The sequence below is a fragment of the Panthera leo genome, chromosome C2, assembly GCF_018350215.1.
Source record: "Panthera leo isolate Ple1 chromosome C2, P.leo_Ple1_pat1.1, whole genome shotgun sequence".
In the NCBI taxonomy this organism is placed as follows: Eukaryota; Metazoa; Chordata; class Mammalia; order Carnivora; family Felidae; genus Panthera; species Panthera leo.
In genome coordinates, this window is record NC_056687.1 from 126,134,660 (window position 1) to 126,149,963 (window position 15,304).

The following is a 15,304-nucleotide window of genomic DNA, read 5'->3' on the forward strand; positions in this document are numbered from 1 at the left end:
CTGTTTCCTATTGTTGACATTTCTTAGAAATTTGACAGAATGAGGGAAACAACTCTTTTGCACTTTATTTTGAGGGTGAGAACTGACTGGAGAAACAGAAGGGTCATGATGAACCTTTTGAAGTGGTAATCAGGTTAGCCTAGAGGACAACATTCCTCTTTTTTTAAAAATTTATATCCAAGTTAGTTAGCATGTAGTGCCACAATGATTTCAGGAGTAGATTTCTTAATGCCCCTTAGCCTAGAGGACAACATTCCTCTTTTTTTAAAAATTTATATCCAAGTTAGTTAGCATGTAGTGCCACAATGATTTCAGGAGTAGATATCTTAATGCCCCTTACCTCTTTAGCACCCCCCCCACCCAGGAACCCTCTGTTTGTTCTCCGTATTTAAGAGTCTCTTATGTTTTGTCCCCCTCCCTGTTTTTATATTACTTTTGCTTCCCTTCCCTTGTGTTCATCTGTTCTGTGTCTTAAAGTCCTCATATGAGTGAAGTCATATGATATTTGTCTTTCTCTTACTAATTTTGCTTAGCATAATACTCTCTAGTTCCATCCATGTAGTTGGGAATGGCAAGATTCCATTCTTTTTGATTGCCAAGTAATACTCCATTGTGTGTGTGTGTGTGTGTGTGTGTGTGTGTGTACACACATACACACCACATCTTCTTCATCCATTCATCCATTGATTGACATTTGGACTCTTTCCATACTTTGGCTATTGTCGATAGTGCTGCTATAAACATTGGGGTGCATGTGCCCCTTTGAAACAGCATACCTGTATCCCTTGGATAAATGCCTAGTAGTGCAGTTTCTGGGTCGTAGGGTAGTTCTACTTTTAATTTTTTGAGGAACTTCCATACTGTTTTCCATAGTGGCTGCACCAGTTTGGATTCCCACAAGCAGTGCAAAAGAGATCCTCTTTCTCCACATCCCCCCAACATCTATTGTTGCCTGAGTTGTTAATGTTAGCCATTCTGACAGGTGTGAGATGGTTATCTCATTGTGTATTTGATTTGTATTTCCCAGATGATGAGTGATGTTGAGCATTTTTTCATGTGTCGGTTGGCCATCTGGATGGAGGACAACATTCCTGATGATGAGAAATGTACTTTAGATATTAGAAAAACTTCCAGAGAGAGATGGGAGTGAGGAGAGGGAGGAAGAGACGTTTTTTTTTATGTAGAGTATCTTCAAAACCAAGCTAACTGTGAAAAAAAATGGGGAATTTTCATTCTTGAAAATCAAAATTAACACAGTGCCTAGCATGTGGGCAGTATTCAGTAGATACTTATTTAATGAATATTGGGTGTTCGCAATATTAAGGAATAAAAGGAAATCCAAATACTTACAGAGCAATACCAGTGTAAGGAAGACAACTTATAAAATGGAATGGATTTGTATGTGATTAAGGATGATTTATAAAATTGATAGAACTATAGCAGTAATGTTAGAATAACTTATGAAAAATATACTCAATACAAACAAGGCTTTTAAAGCTATGATTAAAACAAAATAATTAGGTAAGTGTTGGCATAATGTAAACTGAAAGACTGGAATTTATCATGTATTTACATCTTCTCCACTAAGGAAATATTTTTAAAGCCGTGCAGAATACATGAGTCAAAATATATAGATTTCCAAGACAATGTTGGGTGTGCTCAATAAAATAAGACACTCAATGAAAAGAGTGAGTAGGGAATAAGAATGCACCAGATTATTTTTCTTAAGTAAAATATCCATTAATTGAGATTTTTGAAATCTTGCAAATGCCCTGAAATCATCATTAGACATCTTGGTGTATGATCTAAAAGCCTGGTGTGCACTTTATTTTCAAAGCAAGGTGATTACAGGCTAGGGCAGGAAAGGTGAACTGATGTGTGCTACCTTCTAAAGGTATATTGGTGTAAAACTGAAACCATACTAGTTTAAGTAAGCTTAAATATATAGGGAGTATACTTTTATATTTAACTAATTCAACGTATACTGGTAAAATGAGTGTATATTGGTACGGTATTTTTAGAGAGAAATTTGGCAGTAAAAAATTGTATGAATTTTTATACATGTTCAACACAAGGAATCTGTCCTATGAATATGTTTGTGCAATTGAGGAAGGATAGATGACAGCATTGTTTACAGTAGTAAAAAATTAGAGTCATGCTAAATTTTCACTAAGGAATGTTTTCAATTTTTTAAGAGACCATTTTAAAGTGTATAAGTATTAACAAAGAAAACAAATGAGGTAGAATGTCCACAGTGCTTTTCTGAGTGTAAAATGCAAATTGCATAGAAATATGTAAAACATTGAATTTTATATAAAGTTGTGTAAGCTTGTATGTTTATAAGAATCAGGTGATAGGAATCTTCTGACTTTGTTCTTTTTCCAGATTGTTTTGGTTCTTGTAGTTCCTTTTTCTTTTTGTATTTATTTGGGAATAATTCAATAATTTCTACAAAAAATCCTAGTTGGATTGAAAAGAAAAGTTAATTTGCATGCAACATTTACCCTCTGTTTCTATTATGCGGTCTCTTTTTAGTCCGTCCTCTTGTCTCCCAGTCTCTAACAACCACTGATCTGTTCTTTGTTTCTGTAGTTTCCCACAATATCTTATAAATGGAAGTAAATAGTATGTATATAGTCTCTGCACTTGTGATTCATTAATATTGTGGCATGTATTAATCAGTAGTCTTTTCCTTTTAATTGTTGAATAATATTTCACCTTATGAATGTACCTTATCATATATCCAATCATTTGTTTCAGGACATCTTGGGGGATGTTTTCAGTTTTTGGCAATTAGGAATAAAGCTGCTATAAACATATGAATATATGTTTGTGTATGAATGTAGGCTTTTTTTTCACTTGGATAAATACCTAGGAGAGGCATTCTTTAGTCATATGGTTAATGTGTATATAGTTTTTTAAGGAGCTGCCAACCTTCTTTTCAAAGGGTTTATACTATTTTTTATTATCTTTAGCCATATGTGAAAGCTTCCATTGTTCTGTCTCCTTACGAATGTTTGAAATGCTCTATCTTTTTAATTTTAGTCATTGTAATAAATGTTTGTAGTATTATTTCATCGTAGTTCGGATATCCATTTCCCTAATGGTAAATAAATAGCATCCATCTTAATATTTGTCATCCATCTATCTTCTTTGGTGAAATGTCTGTTTAAATCTTATACTCATTAAAATATGTTGGGAATTTTTTTTTAATTTTTGACTTTGAGAGGTCTTTATATATTTTTATAAGCTGTTTGTCAGATACATGATTTGCAGGTGTGTTCTCCCAGTCTATGACTTGTCTTTGCATTCTCTTAACAGTGTCTTTTGCAGAGAGAAAAGATGAAGTCCAAGTCATATGTATATATTTTTTGATGGATGGTTTTCGGTGTCATATATAAGAACTCTTTACCTAACCCAAGATGACAAAGCTATTCTCATACTTTTTTATCTTCCAGTTTTGTGATTATAGCCACCCTGATAGGTGCAAAATGGTATTACATTGTGGTTTTGATGTGTATTTCTCTAGGGACTAAGGATGTTGAGCCTCTTTTAATGTGCTTGTTGGCCAGTTATATATTTTCTTTGGAGAAGTGTCTACTTACATCCTTTGATCATTTTTTATTGGATTTTTTTCCTTGGTAGGTTGTAAGAATATATATTTTGGATACTAGATTCTTATCAGATACATGATTTGCACATATTTTTCCCCCATTCCTTGGCTCTCCTTTTCAGTCTGTTGATAGTGTCCTTTGATGCACAGAAATTTCTGATTTTGATGAAGTCCAGCTCGTCCACTTTTTGTCTTGCTGCCTGTGCTTTTGGTGTCATACGTAAGAAATTAATGCCAAATACAGTGTCATGAAACTTTTGCCCAATGTTTTCTGAAAAAAGAGTTTTATAGTTTTAGCTCTTACATTTAGATTTTGATCCATTTTGAGTTAATTTTTGTATATGGTGTATGGTCAGGGTACACCTTCATTCTTTTGTATGTGAGTATCTGCTCTTCCTAGTGCCATTTATTGAAAAGATTGTCCTTTGCGTATTGCATGGTCTTGACCCCCTTATGAAAATTCATTTGACGGTTTATGTGAGGGTTTATTTCTGGGCTCTCTATTCCATTGTTGTTTGTCTTTATCTCAGAAACACAGTCTTGAATATTGTCACTTTGTAGTAGGTTTTGAAATCACGAAGTGTGAGACCTCCAACTTTGGTCCTCTTTTTCAATATTGTTTTGGCTTTTAAGAGTCTCTCCTTTGAGATTCCACTCGAATTTTGGATGGAATTTTCTATTTCTGCAGAAAAGTAATTGGTATATGGATATCAGGTGCATCAAATCTGTAGATTGTTTGGGCAGTGTTGACCTCTTAACAATATTAAGTTTTTCCATTCATGAACAGAGTATCTTTTCATTTATTGGTATATTCTTTCATTTCTTTCAGCACTGTTTTGTAGTTTTCAGTGTACACGTCTTTCACCTTGGTTGTTTATTTTTAATTATTTTATTCTTTCTGATGCTGTAGTAAATGGAATTTTTTCCTATATTTCCTTCTTGACTTGTTCGTTGTTAGTGTACAAAAACAAAACCAATTTTTGCATATTAATATTTGTATCATGTAACAGTGATAAATTTGTTAGTTAAACAATTTTTGTGTTGTTTGCACTCTGCAGTTTTAATTTACTAGTATTTTGTTTTTGGTTCTTTGAGATTTTCTGTATATAAAATATTATGGCATCTTTGAATGGAGATAATTTAATTCTGTTTCTGTTTGGATTCAGTTATGTCTCTTTCTTGCCTAATTGTCTCTAGTCTCTTTTTTGCTAGGACATATAGTGGTACATTTTTAAAGCTTTGGTGAAAATGGACATTACTGTTTTCTTCCTGATTTTAGGGGGAAAGCTTTTATTTTAGTCTTTCACCTTTGAATATGAAGCCACCTATATATTTTTCTTTAAAAAAATTTTTTTTTAATGTTTTTATTTATTTTTGAAAGAGAGAGAGAGCATGAGTGGGGGAGGAGCAGAGAGAGAGGGAGACACAGAATCCAAAGCAGGCTCCAGGTTCTGAGCTGCCAGCACAGAGCTTGATGCGGGGCTCGAACTCACAAATTCTGAGATCATGACCTGAGCGGGAAGTCAGACGCTCAACCGACTCAGCCACCCAGGCACCCCCCTATATATTTTTCATAAGTGCCCTTTATCATATTAAGAAAGTTCCCTTTTTAGTTTTTTAAATACTTTTATCATGGAAGAGTGTTTTAGCTTTTTGGTTTCCCTTGGGATTTTGCCAGATACTTTCTGTCATAATTTGAGATGATCATATAGTTCATTTTTCTTTCTTTCTATTGATGTGTTAAATCCACCGATTTTTCTAAGTTGAACCACTCTTGCATTCCTGGAATAAATCACACTTGCCCATGATATATTTTACATTTAATTTGTAGTTGTATTCTGTTTGCTTGTCTCCCCACCCCCACCCTGCCCCAGAATTTTTACATCAGTATAATGTGTTCAGATTTTCTATTTTTTGTTGAGCCAGTTTTGGCAGTTTGTGTGTTTCTAGGAATTTGTCCATTTAATAATAGGTTGTGTAATTTGTTGGCATAAAACTGTCCATTCTAGTAATTTTTTTTTATTTCTATAAGGTTGATAGCAATATTCCTACCTTCATTTGTGATTATAGTTATTTCATCTTGTCTTTGGTATTTAAAGTCTTTCAGATTTGTTGATCATTTCAAAGAACCAGTTTTATCTCATTAATTATATCTTATTTTTCTAGTCTCCATTTTGTTTATTTGTTTTAATTTTTATTATTTCTTTTTCTAGCCTTTAGGTTTAGCTTGCTCTTCTTTTCCTCATTTCTTCAACTGAGTTAGGTTACTGAATTGAAATTTTTTTTAAAAATGCACATGTATACACCTAATATTTCCCTCAGAGCACTGCTTTTGCATCTCCTATTTTGACATTGAGACTTTCTGTGGCCTAATTAGCTCTCCTGGAGAATGTTTATTTGTACTTGAGAAGAGTATGTATTCTCTTTTGGGGTTGAGTGTTATATATATATTTGTTAGGTCTGGTGGGTTAATGGTGCTGTTCAAGTTCTCTGTTTCCTCATTGATCTAATTCTGTGTTTTATTAAAAGTAGTGTATTGAAATCGCCATTATTATAGTACTATTTCTCCCTTCAGTTCTGTGTTTCTTATATTTTGGAACTGTGCTGTTTGGTGTAAATGTATGTTCGTGATTGTAATATCTTTCTGATGAATTCTGCCCATTTATGTTGTTCTTTGTCTCATAAAAAGTTTGGACTTAAAATTTATTTTGTCTCATATTGGCACAACCACTCCAGCTTTTCTTTTGTTTAGTCTTTGAATAGAACATTAAAAAAAACTTTGTTTTAATATTTATTTTTAAGAGCCTGAGACAGAGCACCAGCTGCGAAGGGGCAGAGAGAGACAGGGAGACACAGAATCTGAAGCAGGCTCCAGGCTCTGAGCAGTCAGCACAGGGCCCGAGGTGGGGCTCTAACCCACAAACTATGAGATCATGACCTGAGCCCAAATCAGATGCTTAACCAACTGAGCCACCCAGGCGCCCCTAGAATATATATTTTTTGCATGTTCTTATTTTCAATTTCTTTGTGTATCCAAGTCGAAAATGAATCTGTTGTAGACAGCATGTAATTAGATCAATTTTTAAAAATCCATATTATGCTGTTCTGTCTCTTAATGCTGATGAGTTTGATATGTTAACCTTAAAAGTAAAACTGTCAGTTATTTTACCAGCAAAAGTTAGAGGTTTATTTGGGAATAACAGAGAATTGCAATCTGAGACAAGAAGTTATGGCAAAACTATACGGAAGTTGAGAAAACAAAGGAAAGGAGTTGGAGATAGTGGGAGGGCTGTTAAAAACTCCATTGGTGTAAACTCAGAGTTCTAAGTATAATGGCTTCTTATTGGCTGAGTTGTGAATGTCTCTGATTGGCTAGTCTGTTGCAGGTAGAGGAAGAAACTTTCCATTCTCCTGCTAAGATAGTAAAGTAGTAATGCAATGTCCATCTCTTCTTGCTGGATCTGCAATTAATGTTGGGTACTGGTTGTGAGAGTGTTCTTTTTTGCTGGGCTCCCAAAACCATTCTAAATGATATTTCCTTTTTAAAAACTTTTTAAATGTTTATTTTTGACAAAGAGCACAAGTTGGGGAGGGGCAGAACGCTAGGGGGACAGAGGATCTGAAGCCAGCTCTATGCGGACAGCAGAGACCTCGATTTGGGACTTGAACTCAGGAACTGTGAGATAATCACCTGAGCGGAAGTCGGACCATTAACCGACTGAGCCACCCAGGTGCCCCTCCAGTGTTGTTTCCTTTTATTAATTTCACAAATATATTTAAAGTGATCACTGGTAAGAAAGGATTTTTGCTGTTTTACTGTTTGTATTCTATGTCTTACATCTTCTTTGTTGCTCAGTTTATCCAAAACTGCTGTCTTTTGTGTTCCATCTTTTCCTAGTATACCATTTTCATTTTCTCTATATTTTAAAATTATTTTTTTAGTAATTATCCTGGTAATCATAATTAACATTCCAAATTTATACACCAGTAGTTTGAATTGAAAGTAGCTTAGCTTTAATAGCTTGTAAATTTCTGATACTATCTCTATCCCTTTTCCTTATGTTATTGTTATAAATTATATCTTAAAATTTTTTTGAATTCACATATCATTAACATACTGTGTATATTAGTTTCAAGTGTACGATATAGTAATTCAGTATTCTCTACATTTTCAGTGCTCATCGTGATAAGGATACATTTAATCCCCTTCACCTATTTTATCCACCCCAACTCACCTTCCCTTTGGTAACCATTACTTCTCTAGTTTAGAGTGTACATTTTTGGTTTGTTGCTTTTTTTTCTTTGCTTGTTTGTTTTGTTTCTTAAATTTCCACATATGAGTGGAATCATACGGTATTTGTCTTTCTCTGAGTGACTTATGTCACTTAGCATTATACTCTCTAGGTCTATTCATGTTGTAGCAAATGGCAAGATTTCATTCCTTTTTATGACTCAATACTTGATTATGCATATCACCTATACTTCATGCATTTATTTACTGGTAGATACTTGGGCTACTTCCATAATTCAGCTATTGTAAATAATGCCACAATAAATGTAGAAGTGCACATATCCTTTTGAAATAGTATTCCCATATTCTTTGGATACATATGCATTAGTGGAATTTCTGGATCATATGGTAGTTTCATTTTTTATTTTTTGTGGAACCTCCATACTGTTTTCTATAGCAGCTGCACCAGTTTGCATTCCCACCAACAGTGTATGAGGGTTTCTTTTTCTCTACATCTTCATCAACACTTGTTTCTTTGTGTTTTTGAGTTTAACCATTTTAGGAGGTATGAAGTGATATCTCATTGTGGTTTTGAAATGCATTTCTCTGACAATGAGTGATGTTGAGCCATCATTTCATGTGTCTTTTGGCCCTCCTCATGTCTTCTTTGGAGAAATGTTTGTTCATCTATTCTGTCCATTTTTAATTGGATTATTTGGGACTTGGGGTGTTGAGTTGTCTAAGTTCTTTATATATCTTGGGTGCTAACCCTTTAACAGATATGTCACTTGAAAATATCCTCTCACATTCAATAAGAGGTCTTTTAGTCTGTCACTGTGCAGAAGCTTTTTATTTCGATATAGTCCCAATAAGTTTATTTTTGCTTTTATTTCCCTTGCCTCAGGTGACATATCTAGGAAAATGTTGTTACAGCTGGTATCAGAGAAATTACTGCCTATCTTTCTCTTCTAGGATATTTTTAAATTTCAGGCCTCACATTTGGGTCCTTAATCTTTGAGTTTATTTTTGTGTATGGTATAAGAAAGTGGTCAAGTTTCATTCTTTTGCATGTAGCTGTCCAGTTTTCCCAAAAGTATAAATGATATCTTTATACATGTGTGTCCAACAGCATAGTAGTTATATAGTTATTGTCTTAAAAGTTTGTCTTTTAAATCCTACAGGAAACAAAAATATAAGTTACAGGCAAAAAATATTTTCTTCTGTAAATATTATTTTTCTGCATTTACTTCTGTAGTTACTTTTGCCAGTATTCTTTAATCTTTGTATGGCTTCAAGTTATTGTCGGTTTATTGTCTGTTAAGGACTTCTTTACCATTTCTTGTATGGTAGGTGAGTTCTAGCAACAAGTCTCCTCCATTTTTGTTTTTCTAGGAATGTCTTAAGTTTTTCCATTTTTGTGTGATAGTTTGTTGGATATAGAATTTTTGTTTGTGGGGCATCTGGGTGGCGCAGTTGGTTGAGCATCTGACTTTGGCTCATGTCACAATCTCGTGGTTTGTAAGTTCGAGCTCCACATCGGGCTTGCTGCTGTCAGTGAAGAGCCTGCTTTGGATCCTCTGTCCCCCTCTCTGTGCCCCTCATCAGCTGCTACTCCCTCAAAAATAAATAAACATTAAAACAAATTTTTTTTGTATGGCAGTTTTTTCCCGACAATTTAGATATGCCATCCTACTGCCTTCTACCTTGCATAGTTTTTGATGAGAAGTTGGCTGTTATTCTTAATGAGGATTAGTTAGTTGTATGTTATGGGTCATTTCTGTTTTACTACTTTCAGTGTTTTCTCATTGTCTTTGGCTTTCATTATTTGACTGTAATTTGTATCTGTGAATCTCTTTTGAGTTTGTCCTATCTAGAGTTGTTTGACCTTCTTGAATTTGTAGATTTCTGTTTGTATAAAAATTGGAAAGTTTTTCATCAGCACGTTTTCAGATAGTCTATATTCTTCTGATAGTTTGTCCTCTGAAAGTCTAAGCCTAAGTTTTGTTTTACTCAAAGATGATTTCTGTCAACCTCTTTTCCTATTAATGGGCCGTATTTTTTTCTTTGTATGCCTTGTGATTGTTGATGTTAAAAACTGGACATTTTCAGGGTGCCTGGGTGGCGCAGTTGGTTAAGTATCTGACTCTTGACCTCAGCTCAGGTCATGATCTCGCGTGTTCATGACTTTGAGCCCCGTGTCAGGCTGTGCACTGATGGTGCGGAGCCTGCTTGGGATTCTGTGTCTCCTTCTCTTTGCCCCTTCCCTGCTTGTGAATGGTCTTTCTTTCTCTCAAAAAAAATTTTTTTTTCAGTATCGTAATATGATAACTCTAGACACTAGATTCTCTCCTTTTCCCTGAGGTTTATTGCCTCTTGAGGGCTACAGCCGTGTGTTTAGTGACTTTTCTAAAGTATTGTTTTCAATTACTGTACTCATTGTCATGTATGGTTAATGAAATTTTATAATATCCGTAGGCAGCAGTTAACTTATAGATATTTTGAGCCAATGGGAATCAAAAGGAAGAAAAGCAATCTTTTGGTCTTGGCTATTTATCTGTAGCTGAGGTATTCCTTCAAAGGTTAGCCAGGTTGCTTACTGCTCTGCCTTAGTCTTTACTTTGTGCTTACACAGAACCCAAAGATTAGCTAGAGTTGCAAGCCTGTGTCCTCTCATGTCTTCTGCAAATACGCTTCTGGCCCTGGGCATGTATGTAGCACTTTGGGTTTCTTGGTATATGTGATTAACTCTTTAAAGCCCTTGATCCCCAGAATATCTTCTTCCTTAGCCTCCTTATTCTGAAGCTTTTCAGATTGTCTGCTCTTTGTCACATCCACTGTCTCTTGCCTCACCTGTTTGTAGTGTATGATTTCAGCTTCCTTGGAAAGATGATAGTCCAGAATCCCTTCAAAACACACAACCACAGTTTTTGAGAACAAGATCCATGTTCTTATTTTTGCTACCAGAAAGATGCACCAGGAAGTTGGTCTGTCATCCCTATGGATACTGTTGATTGTGGGGGAGGGGAGTTGGTAGAAAAACAAAATTATACAGTGCTTTCTTTAAAAAAAAAAACAAAAACGATTTTGAGAGAGAAAGCACACATGCATGAATGCTCAAGCAGGGGAGGGGCATAGAAAGAGGGAGAGAGAGAGAATTCCAAGCAGGCTTTCTGCTGTTAGCACAGATCCCGATACAGGGCTTGGTCTAACGAACGATGAGATATGATCTGAGCTGATACCAAGAGTCAGACGCTTAGCTGACTGAGCCACTCAGATGCCTGCACAGTGCTTTTCCTTACCACATTTTAGCAGGCTCTTTGTTAGGTACTCTTTTCTCTGTTATAATTTGTTTTAAATTTCAGATGTCTGTAAAATTTGATTTTGCCAGTTTCACAAACCTAAGACTTGCTTTACTGGAAGGGCTGGTTCATGAAGCTTTCTACTCCTTCATTTTCCATGAGATCAGTCTGTCCTTTCGATTTGCAAAGACTATCACCGAGTATATAAATCAAATGTTTATTTTTTTCTCTCAGCACTTCAAAGATGTCCTTCCACTGACTTTCAGCTTATATAGTTTTCAACAAAAAGTCTGATAAAATTCTTATCTTTGTGTTTCAGTGTGTGAGAAAACCTATTTCTTTGCTTCCTTTTTTCCTAAAGTTTATTTTTATTAGAGAGAGAGAGAGGGAGTATGCAGGGGAGGGGCAGAGAGAGAGGGAGAAAGAATCTCAAGCAGGCTCTGCTCTGTAAGTGCAGAGCCTGACATGAGGCTTGAACTCACAAATTGTGAGATCATGACCTGAGCTGAAGTTGAGTCAGATGCTTAACTGAGTAAATCACCCAGGTGTCCCTTTAACTTCCTTTTTGTTTCCTTAGCCTTTGGTTTTTAGCAGTATATATATTTTATAGTATTTATTCTAATTGGGAATTCCCTGATCCTGTATTTGTGTTTCAGTATCTTACATTATTTTGAGAAAGTTCTCTTCTATTATTTCTTTTACCCTGTACTTTCTTTCTCTTGGAGTTCCAGTTTTATATACTTATGTGATTCCTTTGATACTGTGTCATGGTCTGTCTTGAATGCTCTGTTTTCTCCCACTTTCCCTGCCCTTTTTTTTTCCCCCCTTAATAGACTTTATTTTTTAGAGAAGTTTTATGTTAACAGCAGAATTGAACAGATGGTAGAGAGATTTCTCTTATACCCTAGTTCTCACATGCATCAAGCCTCTCTGACTTTCAGGTTTTCATACCAGACTGGTACATCTGTTACAATCAATGAACCTACACTGACGTGTCATTATCGTCCAAAGTTCATAGCTTACATTAGGTACACTTTGGGTGTTATATATTCTATGGGTTTTGATAAACGTATAAAAATTACATGCAGCCACCTTAATGGTGTCATACAAAATAGTTTCACTGCCGTAGAAGTCCTTTGTATCTGCCTATTTATTCCCTATGTACTTTTTACTTCTGGCAACCACTCATCATTTTATCATTTCCACAGTTTTGTCTTTTCCAGAATGCCATGTTGTTGGAATTATGCAGTATGTAAATCTTTCATATTGGCTTCTTTCACTTAGTAATAAGCATTTGAACGTTCTCCATGTCTTTTCAAGGCTTGCTAGCTCATTTCTTTTTAGTGCCAAATAATATTCCATTTTCTAACTGTACCACAGTTTGTTTATCCATTCACCTCCTGATGAACATCTTGGTTGCTTCCATGTTTGGACAACTTTAAATAAAGCTGCTATAAATATCTTTGTGTAAGCTTTTGTGTGGACATGAGTTTTTAATTTATTTGATAAATATCAATGACTGTGTTTGATAGTACTGATTGATTATAGTCTAAATATTCTAGCATATTCATTTCACTTTAAAATAATTTTATTTTACAAAGGATTTAAATATATTTTTTCCCTAAGAGGAAATACGGATAACCAGTGGGTACATGAAAAGGTGCTGAATATCACTAATCATCAGAGTAATGCAAATCAAAACTACAATGAAATATCACCTCACAGCTGTTAGGATATCTCTTATCAAAAAGACAGGAGGTTAATAGTGGTGAGGTGGAGGAAAGGGAACCTTTTATACTGCTAATGAGAATGTAAACTAACACAGTTTCTATGGGAAACAGTGTGGAGGTTCTGTGAATAATTAAAACTACCATATGATCTAACAGTCTTACTTCTGAGTGTATTTCTAAAGGAAATGGAATTATTATCCTGACGTATCTGTACTCAAATGTTCATAGCAACATTACAGTAGCCACTGTATGGAAAACCTGTTTGTTGATGAATGAATAAAGAAAACCTGGTACATTATTTGTGTATAGGAACAGTATTCAGTCTTAAAGGAAATCCTGTCATTTGTGACAACATGGATGGACTTGGAGGCATTATGCTAAGTGAAAGAAGTGAGAGAAAGACAAATGTCACATGGCGTCACGTATACAAGTTGATTTCATAGAAACAGAGAGTAGAAATGTCATTGCCAGGGGTTAGGGGGTGGGGGAAATAGTAAGAGGTTGGTGAAGGGGTACAGCTTTCAGTTATAGATGAATATGGTCTGAAGTCTAATGTGTAACATTACCTTGTGTAATATGGTAATATATAGTTGATAACGCTGAAGTGTATAATCAAAATTTGCTAAGAGAGTAGAATTTAAATGTTTTTACACATAAAAGGTCAGTATGTGAGGTGATAGATATGTTGATTAACTTGATGGGGGGGGTAGAAGACCTTCACAATGTGTACGTATATCAAATCATCACATGCATACAATTTTATTTGTCAATTATACCTCAATAAAATTGGAAATAAAATAATTGTCTTATTTTTTTTTTTTAATTAACAGGATTGACTTTGAAGTTATTTAAAAAGTTTGAGTTGTACAGCACTTGATTCTTTTGCTACATTGTGGAAAGACCTCTTCAGCAATGATTACTTCAGAGTTACCAGTATTACAGTAAGTATTATACTTTTCCTCTATTTAAAAAAAATACATGACACTTTTGTACATGAAATACTTCTGTAATCACATCAAATAGGTTCTCTCATAGTTGAGCAATATGTCTGAAGTCAAACAGCAGTTAGACTGTACAATTACCATATCCATCCAGGGCTCTTACTATTGTTATAGGAGTATTTTTGTGGTATTGAGCAAAGAAGAGGTTACTCTTCTTCTCAGGGGTCAGCACACTATGATCCATGGACCAAATCTGGCATGCTGCCTATTTTTATAAATAAAGTGTTACTGGTACAGAACCATGCTCATTCCTTTACACATTGTTTGACAACTTTAGTGCTACAAGTTGTGATAGAGAATGAATTGCCTGCAAAGTGTAAATATTTTGTTGGACCATTTATAATAGTTTATAAACTCCTATCCTATATCCTACTGTTTCTCCAACACATACCCTCCCACCTCTCCCCACCTTATTTTCCCTGAGATTCAGATCATTGGACCATTCTGACTGCCAGAAGTAATATTAAGGATATACCAAGTTGGCATTTCTGATGGCATCTCATTAGATTTGTTGGAGTTGTAGGACAGATCTAGAATTGGGTCTTATTTTGTTTTCTTTGGGAAATATGTTCAATGTAGTAGCAGATACTTTTCCTTTTAGAGATTTCATCAAGATACAAATTAGGAGTCTGCATACTGTGATCCTGTATGAGAACAGTGGTTTAGATACAATGAAAGTGATCAACAGTTTGTTTATTTATAATTTTTAATGCCCCTGTTCATTTATATACCTCTTTCCCCAAGAGATTGTAGGCACCTTTTAATTGGTTTCCTGGCCTTGTGTTTTTCCTCCAGGTATCTAAGACAAAAAAGGCTGTCTAGATTTCTTTACTGCTTGGAAAGCCATCAATACCTATCCTCCTTCTTTCTGCCAAATATAGGAGATTAAATTTAAGCCCTTTCTAATTACTTAACTCCTGTGTCTTTATTACTCCCTAACTTAAATGTATTACCAAGTTAGGAGGTCCTCACATAGTATTTTCTTTCTTCTTTAAAATCTTTGTCCTGCCTGCAGTGCGTACTCACCTGTGCTCTTACCTGGCCAATCCACTAATCCTGTAAGTCTTAGCTGATGTATTATGCCACCAGAAAAGCTTTTTTTCCCCCTCAAAGTTAGGGTAGGTTTCCTTTTGTGCTCCTGTAATGTTCTTTGCTTTTTCTTCCAGCACCATACTTAACCTAATGTTTTATAACTCGTGTTGTTTCTGCCTGAACTGCACCTTTTCATCTTGTTAATTTTTTTTTTTCTTTTTTTTTTTTGAGAGAGAGAGAGAGAGAGAGAGAGAGAGAGCGAGCGTGGGTGGGGAAGGGGCAGAGCGAGAGGGAGAAAGAGAATCCTAGGCAGGTTTCATGCCTAGCACAGAGCCCAGTGTGGAGCTTAATCTCAAGACCATGAGATCATGACCTGAGCCAGAATCAAGAGTCAAACA

At 35.2% G+C, this 15,304-nt stretch overlaps 1 protein-coding gene across 4 annotated transcripts in view; it reads left to right on the plus strand.

The window, feature by feature from the left end:
• The window catches only part of STAG1 (stromal antigen 1), a 402,324-nt gene that overhangs the window by 100,457 nt on the left and 286,563 nt on the right, over positions 1-15,304 (plus strand). For 3 of the 4 annotated variants that reach the window (XM_042954675.1, XM_042954671.1, XM_042954673.1), the window contains exon 2: positions 13,704-13,814. In XM_042954675.1, coding sequence (XP_042810609.1) covers positions 13,786-13,814 — 29 coding nt within the window. In that variant the 5' untranslated portion in view covers positions 13,704-13,785. Of the gene's footprint in view, positions 1-7,838; positions 7,859-13,703; positions 13,815-15,304 lie in introns of those variants that run through there. The other variant, XM_042954674.1, reaches the window with a different exon arrangement.